This window comes from Phragmites australis, chromosome 23, assembly GCF_958298935.1.
Source record: "Phragmites australis chromosome 23, lpPhrAust1.1, whole genome shotgun sequence".
Lineage (NCBI taxonomy): Eukaryota > Viridiplantae > Streptophyta > Magnoliopsida > Poales > Poaceae > Phragmites > Phragmites australis.
Genome location: NC_084943.1, coordinates 19,464,905 through 19,488,589, shown reverse-complemented (window position 1 = coordinate 19,488,589; position 23,685 = coordinate 19,464,905). Strand labels below are relative to the sequence as shown.

At 42.1% G+C, this 23,685-nt stretch overlaps 3 protein-coding genes and 1 non-coding gene across 4 annotated transcripts; 3 read left to right on the top strand and 1 right to left on the bottom strand.

Moving 5' to 3' along the window:
• Positions 1–1,139: 1,139 nt before the first annotated feature.
• Positions 1,140–2,084, bottom strand: LOC133906042 (BTB/POZ and MATH domain-containing protein 1-like). Its single transcript, XM_062347835.1, has one exon. The coding sequence runs from the start codon at positions 2,082–2,084 to the stop codon at positions 1,140–1,142; it is 945 nt and encodes a 314-aa protein (XP_062203819.1).
• A 1,642-nt stretch (positions 2,085–3,726) lies between these two features.
• On the top strand, positions 3,727–4,827 carry LOC133906041 (uncharacterized). Its single transcript, XM_062347834.1, has 2 exons — positions 3,727–4,373; positions 4,434–4,827. Exons 1-2 carry the CDS (start codon positions 3,727–3,729, stop codon positions 4,825–4,827), a joined length of 1,041 nt encoding a protein of 346 aa, XP_062203818.1.
• Positions 4,828–7,919: 3,092 nt separating this feature from the next.
• On the top strand, positions 7,920–8,058 carry LOC133906836 (small nucleolar RNA Z247). The gene has a single exon (XR_009907847.1). It is a non-coding gene; the product is annotated as a small nucleolar RNA Z247 (small nucleolar RNA).
• Positions 8,059–14,336: 6,278 nt separating this feature from the next.
• On the top strand, positions 14,337–19,076 carry LOC133906405 (uncharacterized). Its single transcript, XM_062348295.1, has 3 exons — positions 14,337–14,677; positions 14,867–15,086; positions 18,694–19,076. The coding sequence occupies exons 1-3, from the start codon at positions 14,475–14,477 to the stop codon at positions 18,907–18,909; spliced, it is 639 nt and encodes a 212-aa protein (XP_062204279.1). The 5' UTR covers positions 14,337–14,474; the 3' UTR covers positions 18,910–19,076.
• The last annotated feature ends 4,609 nt before the right edge of the window (positions 19,077–23,685 follow it).

Genomic DNA, 23,685 nt, shown 5'->3' with positions numbered 1-23,685 from the left:
CGTGCGCCTGGGAGCCGGAGGAGCTGCAGTTCGGTTGGGATTTGGATCCGGCCGGCCGGTGCAGGTTCCCCGATATAGATCCTTCTCCTTCCCCTCTCTGGAGAGCAGACCGATGAAGAGGATTCTCTCTGTGAGTTTTTCCCCAATCTCCTCTTCTTCCCAGTGGTCTTTGGCCAGTTGAATCCGAGTCTTCCTCGGCTTGACTTGGCATTCGGAGATTTGGAAGTGAGTGGTGTTGGTCCGGAGTTGCATACGCCGGAAGTTCGCCCACACGTGCCATGTGCAGTGTGGTTTGGGCATTGTATCTCCGTCTTCCTTATTGTCGGCGCTATGGCGGGCAATCGGATTTCTGGGACTGCGACCGACGAGTCGTGCCTTGCCCCGATTATTCAATCTCTTCATCTCCTTTCACTGTGAGTTTTTATCCCCTTTTCACATTCTGTACAGCATGCTGAATACTAGATGCTCTGTGATGATATAATTGATCTTATATTGGGTTATTGCTTAAGAACAATAGCAATAGGATCTTTGGTATTATGGATGTGTGAGCTGTGAACTAGTGGTTGGTCTGTGCGGCAGTTTACTTGTCTCAGGTGTTGATCTGAGTGATATCTTCATCACTGTTGGTGGTCTTCTGGCCACAGATTTCAGTGATGGCTTGTTTCTTTCATATTTGGATATGCTCTGTACTGGGAAACTTCAGTAGGTTTCACCATCTATTTGCTCGTATTACTTTTGTCATGACCAAATACTATTTGTTGGGAAACCTCTGGTTATGTACAGCTCACAATCCAGTGCTCATGCTTGGTATATTGTCCAAAATCCTTTTGTTAGTTGAGATCTTAAGGATAGCCTAATTTTTGATTAGATCAATAGAACAATTTGGGAGCAAGTCTTCAAAGGCTTGGGGCCAATTGTTGAGCTTAATTCTGAGAGCAACATCTTTATTCACTTGCTATCCTAATATTGAGGTATTGTCTCTTATAATTCATGTTGTTATTCGGCTATTGAAGTTACACATGGAGGGTTGCTTTGTTTTTGCTTGTACTCAGCTGTTACCCTGCCTTATCATGTGTTTAGCTAGCTCGAATTTTCATTCTTGTAATTATGCTTGTGGAATATTATATATGCTCTATATATCACAAATTATTCAACAGCTGCTCCGCCACTGCCAAGGTGCCGGCCACCGTGTCCACGCCGATGCGCTCGCGCAGGATCTCCTCGCACATCGGCTTGAGCCTCTCGAGCTTGTACCTGTGCGCCACGGCAAGCAAGCCCTGGGCCATCGCGACGGCGTCTCGCTCCTCCATCCGGGGCAGCGAGTCTGTGTACAAGAAGCGGAGCACCGCCCTGAACACTCTAGGCTCCACACCTTGGATCTCTATGCGACCCTGAACGCCGGGTGCGCCCTCCTCCTTCGTTCCGGCGAGCAGCTCGGCCTCGAAGACCTGAGACCGCGCCGCCAGCAGCCACCTGTGGACGTGGAACGTCTCCCCGCCCACGTCGATCATGACGTCCGCCCCTTGTTTCCTCCAGAGGAGATCGTAAAGGTGCTCGTGCAGGTCGGGTGGCGGCACACTGGCGGCGTCGGCGTCTTCAACCCAATCCTTGATGACGCTGACGTCGCAACGGACGGAGAAGCGGTTGCCAAGAGACACCCCGACTCCTCCAGATCTCTCCACTTGATGAAGTCGTCGAACCCGTGGCACCTCGACTCGCCGCCGAAGACGTACACCCCGGCGACGCGGGTGTACCTGGCCACCGGGCTCCCGGCCCGGTCGAGCAGGCTGAACTTGACCTCGACGGGGTGGTCGGTGCGCTCGTGGGCGCCGTCGAGCTCGAGGTAGAGGGAGATGCAGGGCCTGCTGATCAGCCACCAGGTGCTGCCGCTGCCGGGGTGGTACCTGATCCGCCAGTGGTAGCCCGCCGCCTCGAAGGTCCGCGACGACGAGAACAGGTGCTTGGGGATCTTTGGACGGCGCGCACCCGTCGATGACAAGCGTGTGCTGCCCGCGCACCTCTCGCATGACGATGGTGGAGACGGTGGAGCGCGGGCCCCGGGCGGCGACGGCGGTGGTCGCCATGGCCAGAGCTTATGGGTGTTGGCAGTTGCAGGCAAACAGATCGGCGCGAGCTAGCAGGCCAATAGGAGGACGCTCTGATATATAAACATGCATGGCTTGGGCTCCAACGAAACAGAAAGAATCTGCGGCTAGGACTCCAACTAAAAGACGGGAATTGTTATATCTTTTCACTCTTGAATCTAAATCTAAACTATATCTAAACTATAAAGGAGTGAAACCTGCAACTTTAGTTTCCACCCATCTCACCACTCTTAGATATCTTTCAGTATGTAAACATCTTACAAATCCTAAGCTTCAGATCTAATCGTGTAAACTTGTTTACACATCTAAGGGATGATATTGCTTAGAGTAACTCTCCCTCAAGGCGTTAATCACACTACGGTTTCTACCCATGCCTTCCTAAACCGGCATGAGTGTCAAAGCAAACGACTCAGATTCTGGCGAAGCCTAATGAACAAATAGATGCTACTGGGAGAAGCACCAAAAACATTGTTTATAGAGATGTATTGAAGCAGTGATGGAACTTCCCTCTTCACAGTAAGTTTTGCTCGTTTTTAATAGTTTTTGCTCTTATTTCAGTTGTGAGGCCATATAAATGCTTTCATATTGTTGTTTTCCTATTTATAATATATTGTTTTCCTGATTATATAATCATGCTCATTATACCGATTTAAGTGGCTATATCTCCCTCTGTTATGTTCATATAGAAAGTTCGTGATTACAACAGAAATAGGTGCACGGATGCTCTTTCGGGTGATACAGAGGAAAGAAGACAAAGTTTCTGATGCATATATGATTTCACCATTGGAATATTTTGCGCTTAATTATATCACAATTAAGACACGTACATTGCCCTCAAGCTACGTTTCCAATCATCATGTGGTACTATTCCTTATTTGAAAACAAGTGATACTATTCCTTATTTGATAAATAATTATTTTCTATAGTTTGCATGTCTACTTTAATTTATTCTATGCACCAATTAAGTCACTGTATATATCATAATATGCCTCTTGACAGAATGGTATTGTTTATTTATTATTTGGTTATATTATATGATCTGTAAAGATTTTAGAGACCTTCTAAATGGAAATCCTGATTTTAGAATTTTTGCAATTTTCCAACTTCCAATTAACGCACAATATTACTCCTTCTGATTTTCTGCACATAATCCAACCTGCCAAATGAGCTATCGCAGCCTCCAACAATCCATAAATATATATGTGACTAACACTCAATTAATCCTCATATGGCATGAAATAAATAAGGAAAATATCTGATATCGTGATTGGTTTACTTCTTCATCTACAAGCAAAAATGTGTAGTAGATAGACTCCGTTTCTACCTGATACAGAGACAGATCAGGGCGTGTAAAAATAGCAATGTCAATATGTCACCATGCATGGATTCTCCCATAAACATCTTTTGTTTCCATGCTAAAAGCTTCACGATGAAAATAAATAAACATATTCTCTTTTACCTCCAAAGAAATATGGCGGCTCAGCAGCCTCCTCCAAGAAGATCTAGGCCAAATTGGAGCTCTGGCCTCCCATCGGAGCTCCTCGAGTCCATCGAAAAGTGTCTCACCTCCGGTCACAATGCGGCCTCCTTAAGATCTATCTATGCCCCCTGGTGCGACGCCATGCCGTTCGTGATCTTTGCGCCGCTCTTGCTACTCCCGTTCGGCCCCGACTCGGACAACGTCACCTTCTACAACGTCTTGGAGAAGAAGGTGTTCTCCTTGCCCCTTCTGGATGTGTGCAGGAAGGTGTTGTGTGGCTCATCGTGTGGGTGGCTGACTCTGATGGACGAGTTCGCGTCCGTGATGCTACTGAACCCCTTCACCATCGCGTGCATTGAGCTCCCACTAGTCGACGAGCACGTCGTGATGGCGTCCTCCTTGGTACATGTCTCTAGAGTGGATAGCCGGTGGTTGCTCCATCCCAATAGCCATGGTATAGCGGACACGGCTAGTGCCATCATGCTAGACTTGATGAGGCAGGTCTTCTTCAATAAGATCGTGCTCTCCAGGTCACCTGACTCCAACGACCGCATGTGTGTGGCCATGGCCATGCTCGCAAGGTCCACGGAGGTCGCATTCTACCAGGTTGGGGTCAATAGCGTGTGGAAGTTGTTTGACACTTGCCTTGAATGCTTCGTGGTCTTTGTCGTCCACTACAAAGATATGTTCTTGGCAATCGACAGCACTAGAGAGATCTTCATCTGCAGCAGCATCGCTGCCAGTGCAACCCTGATTGCAAAGCCAATGCCATCACTATCGCCACCTACGTAGCTCTGTCACCGCAGCTAGCTGGAATCAAACAGTGAGCTGCACCTTGTTGGCGCCAGGCTTAAAGTGTCCCACAAGACACGCCGCTTCATTTACAGAATCTTGATCTACAAGTGCAATCTCCTGGACCCAAGGCCAAAGTGGCGCAGGGTGAATGACGTCAGCGACTGGACACTGTTCGTGTCAGAGCATTTCATTGATAGCTTCAGTGGAACAAGCATCTTCAAGTACAAGAGAAACAAAATCTACTTCTCGGAGCCTTTGTATGGGGATGAATACGACTTGTCCTATCGTTTGGAGACCATTGATATTGCCACAGACACATCTAAAGTGACAGCTTTACACCAGAAGTTGCAAGGTTCCCAAGCTCAAGGTTGGTTTCTACCAAATCAATGGCAGCGCGGCGCCACGGAGGCTGAAGCTCTTCTATCGGCAACTTTTGTGACCATTTGAACCTCGTCACCGCCGTTGAACCACCAAACTATCTTTTGAATCTAGCATTTAATTGTTTTTTTTCTTTCAAGTGTGTTAGTTTTGTTTGCTACTAAGTGTATTATTTTGGTCACCAAACTTTCTTTACAAATTTGTGATATCATATTTGAATCTATACTTAATCAAACATTACTTTCTTTATCGTTTTTTGTTTTATCCTTGATGTCGTAAAAAAGATCTCAAGTATATGTTATCATTTTTATTTTTACCCTTAGATAACTGCACGTGCGTGCCACACATGCACAGCTATTAGTACAGATCTAACGACCCGGATCGATAAGCAAATGTGTGTTTATGCATGGAACATGGGCTCTAGGGGCCATGCATGCATGCATGCCATGTTCAAAGCTATTGGCACTTGCATTTGCTACGTACATATGTGTGGATACTTTCCTAATCGTATTAGGTAGTACTCTTAGAACATGAAAGATATAAAAGAAGTTTTAATTTAGTCCAATTCTTTCTATGCACCTACCAAACTTATTGGATTTATAAATATGTTTTAATGGACAATATTGATCAGAGATAAACATTGGAGGCAATATCATATCTAAAACGCCAAGTATATTTTTTTGCTGTAGGGAGTATATAGAATTGTGGTCTCATTTATTTCTATGAATTAAAGGCGGAAATATCGCAAGATTGTATCGGTGTTTATAGGTAAGAGATAAAAATTCGGTACACACAAATGAAATTCAGTACACAATACAAATTGGCCTTAGCGAGGTACTGGATGGATCGCACATATCATGTTGAAGGGGGCAGAACTCCTATAGGTATTTCATCTGAAAAAAGCTTATGGGTAGTGTGCTTTAAGATTGGTGCGTGAACCGAGCCGATGACCAAGATTAAAGCAGGCGTGGGTGAGAGAAATGGGCAGGTTTTAGTGGGTTGGACAGGTATCGTGTTGACTGAGCTCTCTTTAATCGGAAGTCTGTTTTTGAATTCGTTTGAACTTTTGTGTTGTTTAAAACTAATGCAACAAAATAAAATCTAATATGATTTTTTTTGATTTTTTAAAATTCAACATTTTGAAAAACTTCATTCAATATTTTGAATATACTAGTTTGATATTTTTAATCTAGTAGTTAAAACTTTTTGTGTGAAAATATTGAATCAAATTTTGCAAACTGTTGAACTAGGTTTCGCAAAATATTGAATCAAATCTTTCAGAATATTGAGTGCATTCAAAATGTGTTTCAACAAACCACATATAAAATGTTGAACATGTTTACGCACTTTTTAGTTACAGCCTCTCCAACAGAGTTGGGCGTTGGGGCCGTGGTTTGGAGATTGTTGAATTAGATCACACAATATGTTGAAGAAAATCATTTAATTTGTTGATGCATATGAAAGTTCTAAATTTATAAAATGAGTTTTCTAGATGATTTATAAAATGAGTCAATGACAATGATTAAAAAGAAAAAGAAAAAAATAGCAAATAGTGTTGGGCGAGCCCCTCTTGCACGTTGGGCCGTCCTAGTTCAGATTTCTTATTTTGAGGTTACCATCTATCTAGCGGTCAACCTTCTGCACAGGACATGTAGCTATAGCAACCCACAGATGATCGACACATGGGGCGATGCTCTCGTTCCTTTACCTCATCTCTCTCAGCAACCGCACGCACGTCCGCATGCACTCATTTCCCTCTCCTCTCCTCTCAAGTGCGACCACCACCGTGCAAAGGCTTGTGAGCCATGCTTTGCCCACCTCGACAATGCCTTGCCTTCGGCAGACTCCACCTACTCTAGCTCAAGCACCTCGTGCCACACACCTCGATAGTGTCTGGTCCTCGTGGACGGATGGAAGCAAGGAGACTGCAAAAGTAGGGTGCCCTCCTTAAATCAGAAGTGTTTTTGTTGTGAATCCTAAGGTTTTTTTTTTCAAAACAGAAGCTTTTCACCTTGAATTATAAGTTTGTTCTCGCAATTTGAAAGTTTTAGTTGTGAATCCAAAGTATTCCTCACGAATCGAAGGTTTATTTGCTTGAATCAAAAGCTAGCTTTTATCTTCTCAAACCCTTCGGTCTCCATGACTGCCTTTAGATTCCCAGGACGAGCGATGAATTCTGCACACGCGCCCTTTAAGCACTAGAGATAAACGTGTTTGAGTTCGGTTGTGACCGAAACTGATCCGATCACATCGTATCTTGAGTCTGTACTTGTTGCTGCGTTTTCACGGCTCTATAAATACACATGCACAGCCTCGAGGGAGGTGATAACGCTTCCTAATATGGTATCAGAGCCTCTCCTCTAATACTACATCGACTCCACCAAAAATCTTGATGTTTTTCATCTGCCGACTGCTTCTGTTCGTCGCACACCTGACGATTCTTATATGTCATTCCTTTCTGCTCGTCGCTCACCTCTTCCTGGTGTCGTGCGTGTTCAGTTTCTATTGTGCCCACCATCAAGCCAGTAGATCGATCATCGCTCTTGGTCCTTCATGGTGCGCTACTGCTAGCAGATCATCACTACCCTCAAGCCAACAGAATGATCACTGCTCACTCCTTCCTGGTGCGTTACTGCCGCTAATCAAGACATGTCGACCGAAGCTTCTTCTTCCCTCATCGGTTCAAGAGGTGCATCTTCCTTTGCTACTAGCCTGGCAATCCCATCGATGCTTGGTCACCTAGACTCGGAGAAGTTGACGAAAACCAACCATGCGCTCTGGAAAGCATAGATGTTGCTGGCCGTGATAGGTGCTCAGCTCGAGTCTTTCTTGGATGGTATAGAACCATGTCCACCAAAACAACTTGATGTCACAGCAGGCGATGCAATAGTAAAGGCACCCAATCCAGCCTATGCTCAATGGATTTCCTTGGATTAGCAGGTTATGTCCAACTTATCCTCTTTGTCCCATGAGATCCTAACACAAGTTGTTGCTATGAAGTCCTCTGCACATGTGTGGAAGACATGTTTTCCTCGCAGACATGTGCGCAGTCAAAAAACACGTGCATAGCCCTGGCCATAATGCAAAAAGGCACCATGTCAATGACAGAGTTAGTCGGGAAGATGCAAGCGCTTGGAGACGAGATGTCTGCTGCTAGACGTTCGTTAGATGATGAGGAGATGGTCTCGTACATCATCACTGGCCTCGACATTGATTACAATCCAATTGTGCCAACTATCGTCGCACGAGTGGAACCCTTTTCAGTCAACGAGTTGTACGCTCAACTCCTGAGCTTCAAAACTCGAATGAATCTTTTGCAAGGAAATTCTCAGTCTCAGTAGTTCGCCAATATTGCATCTCGTAGCAGTCGAGGTGGTCGTAGCAGTCAGGGCCATGGACAGGACCGTGGCTGCGATAGCTTCTCTAATGGCACCAGATTCAACAACAATAGTAGCAGCAATGATGATGAAAGAAGCGCAGCTGCAATGACCAAATCCTATGGAGTGGATACAAACTGGTACGCCGACACGGGCGCCACAGATCATATCACCAGTGAATTGGACGAGCTAATAGTTCGCGACAAGTACACCGGCAAGGATCAGATCAAAACAGCAAGTTGAGTAGGTATGAATATTAATCACATTGGCCATGCTATAGTTCACACCCCTGTCGTAATCTTTATGTAAAGAATATTCGCCATGTGCCTCAAGCTAGAAAGAACCTTGTTTATGTCCATCATCTTGCTACTAATAATCAAGCCTTCCTTGAATTTCATCTTGATTTTTTCTTGATTAAAGATAAGGCATAAAAAAAATCCTCCTACACGGCAAGTTGAAGGGGGCTTGTACCCTCTCACTACTATTCCAACCAAAACTGGACACCAAGTGCTAAGTGTCATCAAACCATCAGCTGATAGATGGCACAATCGTTTAGGACATCCTTCAATTCCTATTGTTTAGTGAATCATTAGTGAGAATAATCTCCCGTGTTCTGGTGAGAGTAATGAAGGATCTGTGTGTGATGTTTATCAGCAAGCCAAAAGTCATTAGCTACCTTATCCTAAGTCATATAGCAAGTCTAGTGTTCCTTTAGAACTCATTTTGTCAGATGTATGGGGGTCCTGCACCCGATTCGGTTGGAAGAAAAAAGTATTATATTAGCTTCATTGATGATTATAGTAAATTTACCTGGATATATTGCTCAAACACAAATCAGAAGTGTTTCTGAAATTTCTTGATTTTCAAAGCTTAGTAGAGAGCCTTTTTTAGCAGGAAGATCATCTCAATGCAAACATACTGGGAGGTGAGTATGAAAAGCTAAACTCCTCCTTCCAAAAAATTGGGATCACACACTTTGTTTCATATCTTCACTCCCATCAACAAAATGGATCCGCTAAACGAAAGTATCGCCATATAGTTGATGTTGATCTCTCCCTCTTAGCTCATGCATCTATGCCTATAAAATTTTAGGATGAAATGTTTTCTTGCTGCCACATATCTTATAAATCAAACACCTAGTAAAGTCATTCAGTATTACACACTATTAGAACGCTTATTTCATCAAAAACCCGATTATTCATCCCTTCGAATTTTTTAAGTGTGCTTGTTGGCCTAACTTGCGTCTCTACAATTCTTGCAAGCTCCAATTTCGCTCTAAGCAATGTGCATTCCTTAGTTACAGCAATATGCATAAGCAAGGCTCCAGCATTTGGATTCAAATTTGTAAAGGGATAAGTATTATCATCAAAGACAACATCACGTGAGATATAAACTCGATCAAAAGCAATGGTGAAACTAAGGAATGCAAGTAGTAATACTTATCCAAATGATGTTTTAGGCTCCTTAATCTTCAATTAAGAACTTGCTGAGATGTCCAATTGGTTATTGACTGCACTAGATCCTACTGATGGGTGTTCGATCTAATGGTCAATCGATTAATGTTCCTGCAGCAGATGTTGAAAATCCTAACAGTTCTGTTCGGAACAGTGGTGAATTTATGCAGAGTGCAGGTGCAGACTCTTCTGAAAGAATTTCCGCAGGTACGGACGTCGGTGATCGGGTTCAGTTGGGATCGACGCCGGCGCTGCTGTCCTCGGGCAACCCGCTATGCAACAGGAGGCTCTGTCGGGCCCGTTTGGTATTGACGCGCGACGGGAGCTGTCTCCCGTTGGCATTGTTAGGAAACCTAAAAATTTACGGACAGAATTTGGATTTATTTTGATCTCTAAACATTTAATCTTCTAAAATAGATTTTTATTATTTGAAGATTGATACTATCTTTTAGGGATTTTTAGTACTCTATATACAAGGCAACATTCCTTATTATAAATACAGATAAATAAAAAAGAGAAAGTTTTTTTTTTATATTGTGTCTCTTTTTTATAATTGTTTTCTTGAAGGATCTTTAAACTACACTTGGTAGCAAAGATTTTTCGATACGTTATCAGCACGAAACTCTGCCGCAGATCAAGTTAACATAACAGATCTACACTACATCGAGCGGTCAGGTCATGGCGTAGCCTATATGCCCTACGTGGTACGAATCTATTCGCAAGAATTGAAAGCTACGATCGATTCGATACGTATTCTCGCTACTTCTGTTTTTACGTCAAAATAGATATGGAATCGTATAAACAGTAATGGATCGCAAGAAGCAGTAGCGAATCGCACAATATTATCTAAACCTCTTAGGTCTCTTAAAACATGCGGTTCTACATGGCATAATATTTCCTCCAGATTAAAATCAATATCATCATCCATCATAACATCAGTGTCACCTTCGACTCCTCATCAACACCATCCACTTGATCAGCAGTGATGTCATCGTTTTGTTCGCATGTATGTTGTTCCCTGTGATTGGATCAACATGTGTAATCCTCAAAAAAATCTCTCAGGATCAAGTGTGATTTGATTATACTTGATTTGTCCCATAATTTCTGGTTCTTGTAGTCAGAACATGGATAATATATTTCATCTATCTTCTTAGTCAAAGCGTCATTCTCAGCAGCTTAAATAAAAGCAGAAAGTACTTTGATGTATATTTATCTATGTCTTGACGCATCGTACATCTATGCTATATCCATCTTTAATTTCAATCACAAAATTAGATTAATTAATTAATTAATTAGAAAATCAGAATAAAAAAGATTTTTTTTAAAAAAAGAAAAAATATGCTTGTTATGATTATAATATGCCTACACAATTGAATCTACATTAGTATAAATTTATGGCTCAAAATAATATGAATTCATTACTCCCTCTCCCTCTTTCTCTAGATCTATAAAAAAATCTCTATTCATGATAAAACCTCATAGAGGCCAACAAACATCAAATTCTAGCTACACTTTTGAAATATAATACTAGAATCATGTGAATGTACATAATTGAATCAATATTAGTTACAAATATTAGCTAATTCGATGATCTAATTGGCTAGAACTATGAGCATCTCTAAATCACATCTAAACCCTAATTAAATCTTAAATCTAAATCTAAACTTTTAAAAGATACTAGTTAGGGATGAGATACCCTTACCTTAGATGGCTCTCTAAGGAATTTAAAAACAAAATGTTCCCTCTCTGTTTTCAAAATCCATGGTAACCTTTGAACTCTACTGTTCGGACATAGCGAGCTCTCTGTCTGAATGGAGCTTCCTGTTGGGAGGCATTATTTATGGAGTGATTATTACAGACGGTTCACATAAGAAATCACATGTGAAAATGCTTCGTTTTCACAGATAGTTCCTTATGTGAACAGTCTATAGAAATGAAGCTATTTTTACATAAGGAACCGCACATAAAAATTATATGAACCTTCTTGAAAAATAGCTTTTGTAGTAGTGCAAAACAATGCACACAAAATTACAAACATACCAGATACATGATATACAGAGAATGCAAATTAGTTGGTCAAATTATCAAAAAAACTACAGATTAAAGGATATTAATTAGAGAGCTATACATGATATTGCCAATTTCATCACAAAACTACAGATTTTGCAACGTCCCCTTCCCATCTTCATTTGATGTTAACCAGGCATCACTCGTGGTGACACAAAGATGTAGGACATTCATCAGTGAACTAAATTTAGTCTAATTTTATTACAAAGCTATAGATTTAGTTTGGGAGGTGCAAAATCTGTAGTTCAGCCATAGAATTGGCACTAACACCTGTTTGTTTATATTCTGATTATAGATTCTAGCCCCAAAAGCAAAAGGAAAAACACATGATCACAATTTAAAAGTTGATTCTCATAATCTACAAGCTAAGGGTTTATTTGTTTTAGCTTCAAATTCTAAAAAGCAGCCTCTAGATTGTAGATTTTAAAAAGTTGAATTGTAAAAAGCTGAGAGTCCAAAAGAAAAGCTGAGGGTTATTTTGCATCCTGAATAGGGTGGGTTAGATGTTTGCTTCGGTTGTGTAATGTCTATAATACTTCTAGCTTTTCTGAGTGTATATTTATGTCTATTTAACATTTTCTTTCATTGTTTTTCATATTTGATCCTATTTATACGCTAGTTGAGCTGTGAAATATGTATGTATTTGCAATTACAGCATTTTGGACTTGTAGCAAGGTGAGAAATACAAATTTTTGTAATAAAAACCATCTAAAGTAGCAAATATTACAACACGGATCGTCAATCTACACTCTTATAGAAAACAAAGCATTAGCAATATTATCACGAAAGTCATTTATGTCTTCATCTTCATCTCCTAATGCATTGTTTTCACCTCCTTAAGAAGAAGATTGTTGGCCGACATTTGGAATGTAGTTTTCATCTATATTTGGAAGAAGAAAACAGAAGATAGACACATGCCCATATTAACTAGTGCCTATTGCTACCTCAGAATATTTGTTTGTCTCCTACACCACATGCCTTTTCTTAGCATGTACAGCATAGCATACAAGCAATTTAGCAAACTAGTGAGTTTTCATATTACTAATGTTGAGGTCAGTTCAGTATTCCCAATAATAAATTGTGACCTTCACATTCAGTAACCTTCAGGAGATGTATCTTGAGAAGATTCTTACTATGGATGAAGTCAGCAGCTTTGCAAAGGTTCACAAACGAAGGCGCATAAAGGTAATCTCTTGTTGGTAGCACCAGGTTGTCGATTCCATGAGCCTAAAATCAGATATATTATTCTAATTAGTTGTTTCTTATACAATAGCAAACGTAATGACTGCATAGAGCACTGCTGAACCTAAAGAGCACCTCTGTATATGATAATGATAATGATATTCAGCTGACATTTGCTTAAGAAGATAATTTCCCTTTTGCTAGTTGTATGACACAATAAAAACGCTATGAGATCAACTGACACACAGGAAATCCCAGCATGGGTGAACATCAAGGAATCCCAGCATCCTTTTGTAAACCTTGACTGAGGAGAAAATGCTAACACCCAGATGTAGGACCATTGGTCTGGCTCTTGACTTAAATTGGTTTGTTGCAGCGTCTATTCCAATGGAGATATTGATCATAGGCTTGTACTGACAATGGTAACTGAAAGAGATTATAAAGAGTTCCAGCTGAGCCAGAAGTTGATTGCACCGATGAACTTATTCTTGGCAAAAGAGTGAAGTTCAGGATATTGCAATTGCAGGATTGAATCATTCCACAAATCTTCCCAGAAGTTGATTGCATTACAAACATTGTATTCCCTGATGTTCACCCATGCTTCAGATCAGGAGGAGGGGAGAGGGGGCTGGGATATCAGATCGTCACCTGGGAGGGGCTGGCGTTGATGAGGGGCAGCGGGGAGGGGGTGGGCGGAGGGACGCTGGCTGGAGGGGCGCCGGTTGGAGAAGATCGGCTGCTGGAGGAGATCGCTGGCGTCGGTGAGGGGCGACGGGGAGGGGACGGGAAGAGGGCGGCTGAGGAGATCGGGAGAAAGCCGGGCAGTTGGAGACTTGGAGGAGATACCGATTAGAATAGAAGGCTAGGAAAAAAAAAACACTTTGGACAAAATAATAGTATTGATAGGTAATTATAGAATGCTTGTGTGAGCATTTTTATTTTATCTATAATTATAATTTATAAAAAGCTGATGAATGTCAGCTTATAGATTAGGTAGAAAAGAAGACTAAATTTTGAAAAACAGATTATACAGCCTAATTATTTATTTTATTTTTATCTTTTAGAAGCAACTTTTTAGAATCTAATGTTAAAATAAATATACCTAAGTTGTATTATAAAACTCCGTAAAATCTAGATTGTGACAATTAATAGCAAAAACAAACAAGGTGTAATCTTTAGTGCTCTGATCAATGTTCTTAAAATTTATAATTTCTAGATAATTTGATCAATTTTTTTTTTGTAATTTTATGAAATTTACTCAATCTAGACCGGGTGCTATATTTTTTTTGGCAATATCCCTCACACCATTATGAAATTTTGCACTTTGCTAAAATAACACTTTATGAAATTTACTCGATCTAACCCTATCTATGTGTCATACATACATGAGTGCTACATTGGCAAAGTGCAGGAGAGAGTGTGATATGAGAGCAAAAACCCCACGTGTCATAGGCACATCAGTGCTATTTTAGCAAAGCGTAGGGGACAGACTCTGGTATGAGAGCTATTTTGCTTTTTTTTTCCCTACCAACCACTGCCTTAACTATCCTTCTTCTCTCGAGAATTCCCCGACTCCCCGATCCCTTGCTTGCCTCCTCCTCTCTCTACACCGGCGACCGGCAATCGGCGGCGACCGATGGGGTGGGCGACTCGGTTCCTGGCGGCGGTGTGCTTCTTCGCCGCGGGTGTCCTCTTCGTCCCCGACGCCCTCCTTGGCTCCCCCTCCGGCGCCGGCGCCGGCGCCGTCACCGCCGCCAAGCTGGCCCACCTCCTCTCCTTCGCCACCTCCTGGGGCGCCGCCCTCTGGGCCACCTTCATCGGCGGCATCATCATGTTCAAGTAAGCCGCCCCCTCCCCCCTCTCAAAACCCAACCTTTCTCTCCTCTCTCCTCTTCTTGGCCCAATCCAACAACCAAGAATCTTGGCAAAAAATGTCTGCTCCAAGAATCGACTACTCGATCGATCGATTGGACTGATGGCTTTTGTGTTGTGTTGCGTCGAGATGGTATTGAATCTTGGTCTTCGCAGGAACCTGCCGAGGCACCAGTTCGGGAACCTGCAGAGCAAGATGTTCCCGGCCTACTTCACGCTCATCTCCGCCTGCGCCGCCATCTCCGTCGCCGCCTTCGCGTACCTCCACCCGTGGAAGACAGCGTCGGCCGTGGAGCGCTACCAGCTCGGGTTCCTCGTCTCTGCGCTCGGCTGCAACCTCTCTAACCTGCTGGTCTTCACCCCCATGACCATCGAGGTGAGCAATCACCTTTTCCGCCGCCCCGCCCCACTAGGCGACTCCCTGTGGTAGCCTTGATCATGCTATTCATAGACTTGATAGTTGATATAATCGCAGAAGTGTGCATAAGTCAGTACAAGTTGTTCATCGCTATTTATCTGCAGGAATTGTAGGAAATTGATTAACAATTAGCCTGTTGCACAGTTGCTTGAGGAGTAAATAATTTGCAATGTGATATGGCTGTCACTTGAATGCAATAACACATAGTCAATGAACTAATGATGACATTGTTTAGTTCACAAACTCTTGTTAGTTGATTGATTTCTTGTTAGCTAATAGTGGCAAACTAGCTGCGGGAAGGTAATATATCGAGCCGCTGGCTGCTTTGTGCTACCGTATTAGAAAGCTAGTTTTCAGTAGTCTTGGTTGGCAGGCATATTAGGTAATGCCTAATGAACAACACATCCTTCACTGATACAGCAAAGAGCCAATTTTTGACACATATACCTTGTATAATCATATGATGGTATTCACTGCAGCCTGAAGCTGTATCTTTCATGCAAATATGCCTTGTATAGTATGGTGGTTGTTGCTATGATAATTTAAACAACTATTTACCAAAATGCTTACTTGAATATTATGTTTCAATAACTTTCTTCATTGAATGGTGTGCTAGGTTTGTTCTATATTATGGACTTATAAGTGCACATACAGTGTGTCATCAGCTGCACTATTCTGAGAAGCCTATGTTAAGAGTGCCAAAATATCAGAACAATGTGTACTTCAATCAAATTGTAATCTCAATATTCTGGTGAAAAATAGAATTCCGTTTTCATTGTACAATTACTTTACTTTGTGACTGAAACTAGAAATCCTTGATCCAAGCTAAGTATAAGATGATGGAGATTGGCTGCGTGATGTCTCACGCAACATACAGAGTGAGTGTAAGAGTGTTAATTACTCGGTATAAGATAATAAGGTAGTTACTTCACTTATCAATTTTTTCGTTGGTAAAAAATGGTTACCAGCTAGGTGTTGCAAGTAGGATTGGATGTTGCTTGAACCCTGTACTGTCCATATGTAGTTGGCAGGCACATGGTGCCCCGTATCAGGCCGTTGGCTGCTTTCTGCTGCCTTATTCAAAAGCAAATTTTGGGTAGTTTTGTGTTCTGTGAGAAGGCATACTAGGTAAGTGTGTACCGCGTAATGAGCAAAACAGTCTTCACTTTATTGCTCTATTGCTTTTGCTTGTTTGTGTTACTTCTTCAGGCAAACAGGAGTCATAATGTAGTGCTCACTGATATAGCAAAAGGCCAATTTTTTTAATGCAAATTTACCTTGCATAATCATATGATTTTATTTGCTGCAGCCTAAAATCTACATCTTTCACGCAAATATGCCTTTTATAATATAGTGGTGGTTGTTCTGATACACAGCTGTTTACTAAAATGATTGCTCGAATGTGTTTGAATAGCTTTATTTATTATATCTTATTCTAAGTGTGTAATGGTACTTCTATATATGCAGTTATAAGTGTACATATGGTGTGGCATTATATTTTGTTACTATTCTGAGAAGCCAAGATATCAGAAACATGTCTATTTCGATCCAATTGTATTTTAAAATATTTTGGTGAAAAACATACAATTTTAATTTCATCTAAACAGTACGTTTACTTCGTGATTTAAACTAGTATCCAACCTAAGCGTTAAATGGCAGACATCGACAGCACAGTGTCTCACGCGATACACCGAGTGAATGTTAGTTACTAGGTATAAGATAGCTCGCTAGAAAGGAACGGATACTATGGTAATTCAGGATTTGTGATGGCTATAGTGGATGCATGATTTCTAGGGTTGATATGATTGCAGGAGTGTATATGTCATGGCAGCCAACCGGCCGCTCGTATGGGCCCAAGAAGCACCACGGCAGCAGCAGGCCCAAGGAGCACCACGGCCGGCTTGCCTTTTTAATTAGGAGATAAGTTTGTTATGTTAGGATTCGAATTGATTTGTTCATAGATAAGTTAGGAGTCGGATTGAATTAGGACTGTTTAGAGATAAGTTTGGTAGGAGATATGTTAAGAGTTGGAATTGAATTAGGATTGCAATTTCCCCTCTCTATATAAAAGGGCAGCCAGCACATCCTTGTAATCAAGCAAAAGAAGAATTAATCTAAGTGTCCCCAATATTCTAAGTCTCCCCAATCTATAGTCTAATCCTTCCCCTAGCAGCCGACGCTGCCCAGCTATCTTCCTGGCGGATGTTTATCCCCCTAATGATCCTAGGATCATAACAATATATGAGTTAGTGAATAAGTCACTCATTACTAATTATCTAAACTTGTAGGAAATTGAGTAATACTTTATCTGTTGTGCAGTTTATTAGAGAGGAGAAACAAACAATTGGCGTTGTGTTATAATTGCCAGTTGAATGCAGAACCTGCATGTGGTCAGTGAACTAATAACGAGTTGGTTTAGTTCACAAGCTCGTGTTAAGTTAATCGCTTTCTTGTTAGCTAATACTAGCGACCTAGTCGCGAAAGGTAATAATACCGGGCCGTAGGGTTCGTCTTTTTATATCTGGGCTCATTGACTCTTGGAAGGTTACTGTTTTGTGCTACTCTGCCATAAAGCTAATTTTGGGTAATGTCCAATGAGCAAATCAGCCTTCGCTATATTGTTTTTGCTTGTTTGCGTAGCTTCTTCACAGGAGTTATAGCCAATACCCAATTTTTTTCAGGTAAATAGACCTAGTTGATATGGTGTTATTTGTTGCCCTAAAGACTGTTTTCCTTCATGCAAATATTATGATATGGTGGTGGTTGATATGACATACAACTGTTCTCTAAAATGATTGCTCCCATATTGTGGTTGAATAGTTTTCTTCATTTAATGGTATACTAAAGGTGTGATGGTGGTTCTATATCATTGACTTATGATTGCACAGATGGTTTGGGCAACCATCTGAAAAGCACAAGTTAAGGTGCCAATCAGTCGGCACTCAATATTCTGATAAAAAACATTTTTTATTGAATATTTCGTGATTGAAACTAAAATTGAAGCTAAGCTTTAGATGGCTGAGATTGACAGCACAATGTCTCTCACGACCCACAGAGTGAATGTTAGTTGGCATAAGATATTAATGCAGTTACTTACCAAAATTTTTGGGTCAAAAGTGGTTATTTTATGGATCTTGCAAGTGATTGGGGTGTTGTTTGAAGCTGTGGACCATGTGTAAGTTGGCAGGCACAGGGTGCCCTGTACCAGTCAAACTTGTTTATTTTATGAATTTTGAGAATCAACATCTCTGGTTAAACATGCTCGTGCTTCTTTCCCCATTGGTTGTATGGTTACATGATTTAGTAAAAGGCTTCCCCAGTTGCCAGTATAACATTTCCTGGTGTATGAAGATCTCAGTAGTCATTAATCTTGTTTCAAGTAGCAGCAATTTGATTTTTCAATTCCATATCCATCTGTATACTATACGACTACACTTGTGTTCTTTTCCAGTATGAAGCAAAGCCTTTGGGAACTATCTTAGACTAGATAGAACATGCCCGTTTTCGTCCCCTGCATCTTCTGGTGTGCATCTGCTTGATATAGTTGGCTGATTGCTCACTGCAGATGATGATGAAGAGGCACAAGATCGAGCGGGACCTGAATATCGGCGAGGAGGTGGGGTGGTCGAAGAACCAACAGGTGGCCAAGAGCAACCCTACCCTCGCCGCGATGAACAAGAAGTTTGGGATGATCCACGGTCTGTCGTCACTGGCCAACATCATGGCGTTCGGCAGCCTGGCCATGCACTCATGGTACCTCGCCAGCAAGCTCGAGCTGTGAAGGGGAGCGGTGAATCTGGTCGCGACATGGCGTTCGTTCTACACGTCATGTTACGAGATTGCAAACAGAGTACATCGTACTATCACTTCACAGGAGTTCGATTGTAGTTAAAAGAAATCCTATGCTGCTCTCAGACCAGTTAATCAAAATCAAAATAATTTCGTGTCTACCAGTTAACATCATCTGTTCGGTCTTTCTTGTGGACTGGACCTTTGTTGCTGTTTGTCATTGATGGGATGGGTAACATCATCTTTTTCTCAGTCTCAAACCGACAGGTAACTTAGCATACAGAGTCTGAAGCTTGACATGTTTAGTCATGACAATTATACAACTCTCGATCTCTCAGATCATTTTCGCTTGATTTTGTTAACATATCATCTTCGTATGCCTTCTTACACTTTGTTTGATCTTTACGTGTGCAGCTAGGATCATTCTTGACTCCATTCGACCTACTCGATTATCCAGTACCAAACATCTCGCTTAGCCCTAATCATCCTATCGTCGACTGTCAAGTTGTATCAATCATCTATACATCGTAAGATAAGCACAAACGTATCTCTAACTCCATTCTAGATTAGTCAAAATCAAAATCCTCAATAAAAAAGCTTATCTCAGACAAATCATGACCGCTGGATGATCCGACATTTATTGCCCTCTAACCAATGGACCATCCAGCGAGTGTAATTCTGACTCCCCTAAAAACTTTTTGGAAAATCATTCGACGAAGCATCCAGTGTGTACTCCTCCATCGTCAGACCATTCGATGAGTGTAACCCACTAGACAAGTCAGTTTGCAACCTCTTTGGAAAATTAGTTCGGTATGCACTGCTGACCATTGTCGAATTATTTGGCGTATAGAATCACACTAGACACGCTTTGCAACCTCTCTGGAAAAATTAGTTCGACGTGCACTGCTGACCATTATCGGATCATCTAGTGTTGAAATGGATTTTCTCTTCTGAGTCAAAACCCTCCGGCATGTACAAATTTTTCAGTACTGGATCATCCGGCATATACAAATTTTCCTGGTTCAGAGACAAAAACTCCAACTCTACTTTTCTCTGCAACTTTGGTTCGTCGTTATCGTAATTATAATACATAAACATGCTTAAGCAATGCCACAATTCATCAAACCAAATCTTCAACCTTGTCAATCAACCATCACATATAAACCAAGACACATTTAAATTTGGTTTCTCGCAAGCATGACAATATATATATATATGAAAATGAATATGCAATGCAAAGCAAAACTATTCAACTTATACATGCAAAAAACTTCACCTCATTTCTCAAATACATTGCCTTTAAAACTTCCCTATAAGCAAAGCTCTCTTATAAAATATAATATATAGTACAATTTCTCCTCTCAATTGACATTAAAACTAAAATAGAAGAATTTTGGAGGACTTGCCAAATAGAGAGGATTTGTCCACAAAGAAATTCTCCTCCAAACATATTAGCTATATGAAAGTGCACCTAGACCCCCTAAGTGGGTTTTGGCTTATTGATAACAAAACGATTAAGGAACTAATTAGTTTATTCAAGCTATGAACATGTTTTAATTTCATTGGTGAAGTTATACGATGTTGGCGTTCCTCAAAAAGAAAAGAGAAACGGTTTGTAGTACTCAATAGAATTTAATTTGATTTTATCTTTGAAATTGAGTTTAGGAAAGCCGTACTATCAAGAGGGATGCAATTGATAGTTTTGATGGTGTCTCAGTGCTCAAAATAACCTCTTAGAACCAAATGTTGAGAGACACATTCACTCATGGACACCGGAAAATAGGCTAAAGTGTTTTGAGTCCGGAGTCTTCGATGTACACCGGATACTCCGGTACTTAGTGTTTTCGGCCGGAGTCTCCGAGTGAGACTCCGCCAGAGAGTCTCAGTTTCGATTTAATTTTAATTGTCTGGAGTCTCCAGTATTCACCGGATACTTCGGTGCTTGATGTTTTTGGCCAGAGTCTCCGAGAGATACTCCGGTAGAGAGCCTCGGTTTCAATTTAATTTTAAAATGTCCCGAGTCTCCGGTGTTCACCGGATACTCCGGTAGTTAGTGTTTTCGGTCGGAGTCTCCGAGTGAGACTCCGCCAGAGAGTCTCGGTTCGAATTTATTTTAAAAATATCGGAGTCTCCGGGGTTCACCAGATACTCTGGTATCTGGAGAGGCCAGAGAGTCCGGTAAGTCTCCGAGTCTTTTCTGTGTGGCGTCTAAGTGCCACCCGAAGTCTCCGGTGTACACCGGATACTCCGGGTCAATTCAACATAACTGTAACGGCTAGTTCTGACACTGTTCTGAGCCCGTTTTGAAATGATGGCCGGAGTCTCCGGTGTTCATCAGATACTCCGGGTCAGTTCACCAGAACAGTAACGGCTAGTTTTTGAGGGATAGCTATAAATACCTCCCCACCTCTTTGAATTGAATGCTTGCTGTTGCTGCTGAGCTACTCTTTGACAAAGCCTCCCAAAGCATTCAAGAGCACTTCCAAATCTCTCTAGTGCTTAGATTGTTGCAAGAATTGAGAGATAGGGTTTGGAAATGTGATTTGAGTTGTTGAACCAAAATCCAATCTTTGAGCATTGAGTTCGTCGTCAAACGTTCACTTGTGATCTTTTTCTCTCAGAGCCTCGTGCTCCTAGACGGCAAGGCGTCGCCTGTAGAGCACACAAGGATTGTGGAGTGCCACGAGAAGTTTGTAATCACCCGTTGACTTGAGTAAGAAAACCTAGCTTGAGTAAGAAAACCTAGGTTGAATCTATGACATTAAATGTATGAATTAATAATAAATTACCAAGAAAGCATTGAATTGATATAGTATATCATTGTTCATCATTGCTTGACTTTACTTTTATATGACCCTTCATTACGATTCCAATTAAAAATTGAAGTAGAAGATCTTTTTTATAATAGCAATTGAAAGATAAATATATTATTCATGAATTCCAATTGAAATGATCTTGCTATTGTAATGATCTTCATTTTGATTACCCTAAGCATTCAATGCATCTCCATTATACCTTAAACTCATTCAAGTACGATTTGATCTCAAACTCATTTGGTCCTAAGAGATTAGAAAAAATCTCAACACATAGGGTAAACTCTCCTATAAACGGTGAATATTCCAGTGCAGTCTTGCTTTTATGAGAGTGGCGGTCTGACCGGCCCTCTGGGTGGTCTGACCGCTGTATAAAGAATCCCAAAATCCTGAGCAAAACTTAGTCGCGGTCTGACCGTGGGACTTGCCGATCTGACCGAGAATCATACATAGAGTTTTTGCTCTGGCGGTCTGATCGCAGGGTCCGTCGGTGACAGCCCAGAGTATTCCGGTCTCACCGAAAGTGTATGGCGGTCTGACCACCTGGATATGTCAGAATTTAATTCGATCGTTGCTGTAGCCGTTGTACGGTGGTGGTCTAACCGCCTCTTGTTCTGTGGTCTGACCGCCACTTACGCGAAGTTGTCAGCTTGACAGTAACGGCTAGATTTTGTGAATGTGGGTATAAATATGGGATTGGCTGGCTCATTGATTGCAACTCTTGACTCTAACACATAAACACAACTCTTTGAGCTCTAGCCCTCAACTCTCCCTCTCTATTAGCTCGTAATTGCATCCTTGAGAGGTTGAGAGTAATTAGTGCATAATTTCCAAAGGATTTGAGCAATTTGGCACTTGTGATCCTTCAAGCAAGCATCGTCAACTTATTACTCTTAGAGGTTGCCGCCTCCTAGACGGCTTGGAGGTTGTGACACCGACGAGGCCTTCAAAGAAAATTGTGAAGGTGCCGCTGTCGGTGGATGAACACCGCAAGCGGGGATCCTGAGGGACCCCTTTGAGATTCGGCTGGGGGGCTGGTCCTGGATCTACCTCTTACGTGGGGTTAATGTGTGTGGGACTTAGGCGGGATGAATCGTCGTAGGCTAGTAGCAATGAATGCACCAAGGATTTAGACATGTTCAGGCCGTACGGAGGCGTAATACTCTACTCCTATGTGTCTAGTGTGTTATTAATGCTTTTGGAATGCCTTTCTCTGGATCTCTAGCACTCTCGTTTTTCTCTATGTTACAAGCTCTGGCTATCTCAAGTCAGGTTTTTGGTCTATCTATCAAGTCCCCTTTCTACGAAGTGCTCCCCCCTTTATCTATCAGGGGGGGGGGGAGGCCCTCCAGGGAGTACCCAGAACGAGGGCATAAGTCCTGTAAACAATAAATGGAAAACAACCATCATGGGTCTAGAGTTGATATTACATAGGGTTGAAAATGCATCCCTCGGACGGTCCCGTCGGTCTTCACGTCCCAACTTTAGCAGGTGTAGGGGGCCCACCGGCCAGCCTCTGAGTACCCTCTCATGCCTGTCTGGTCAGAGTAGGTCTGACACGGTCTGATGTAACAGGACGATAGGCGGTAAGCCTCAAGCCCATCAAAGATATCTACAAGCCGTCTGTCTCCATGGGCCCCGCGAAGGGACATGCGATGGGACCCGCCACATTAATTGTGCCCACGTCTTCCTGCCAGGCGGTGGCAGGGACTAACGTACTCAGTACGACAGGCGTGGTGGGAGTGGTTGGACGTGACCGGTCACGCTCCCCCTTAAATGCAGCATCGGGCCTCCCACCGATCGACACCTCATCGTGGAGTCCTTGCGGGGTCCACCGGTAAGGGGATTCTCGGGTCCTCGGGGAACTCTGGGTACTCGGGGACTAACTGTTCTTGGTCCCGAGCACCCCCTCCCGGGCCTGGCTCTTCTCGGGTCCTCCGGGAACTCTGGGTACT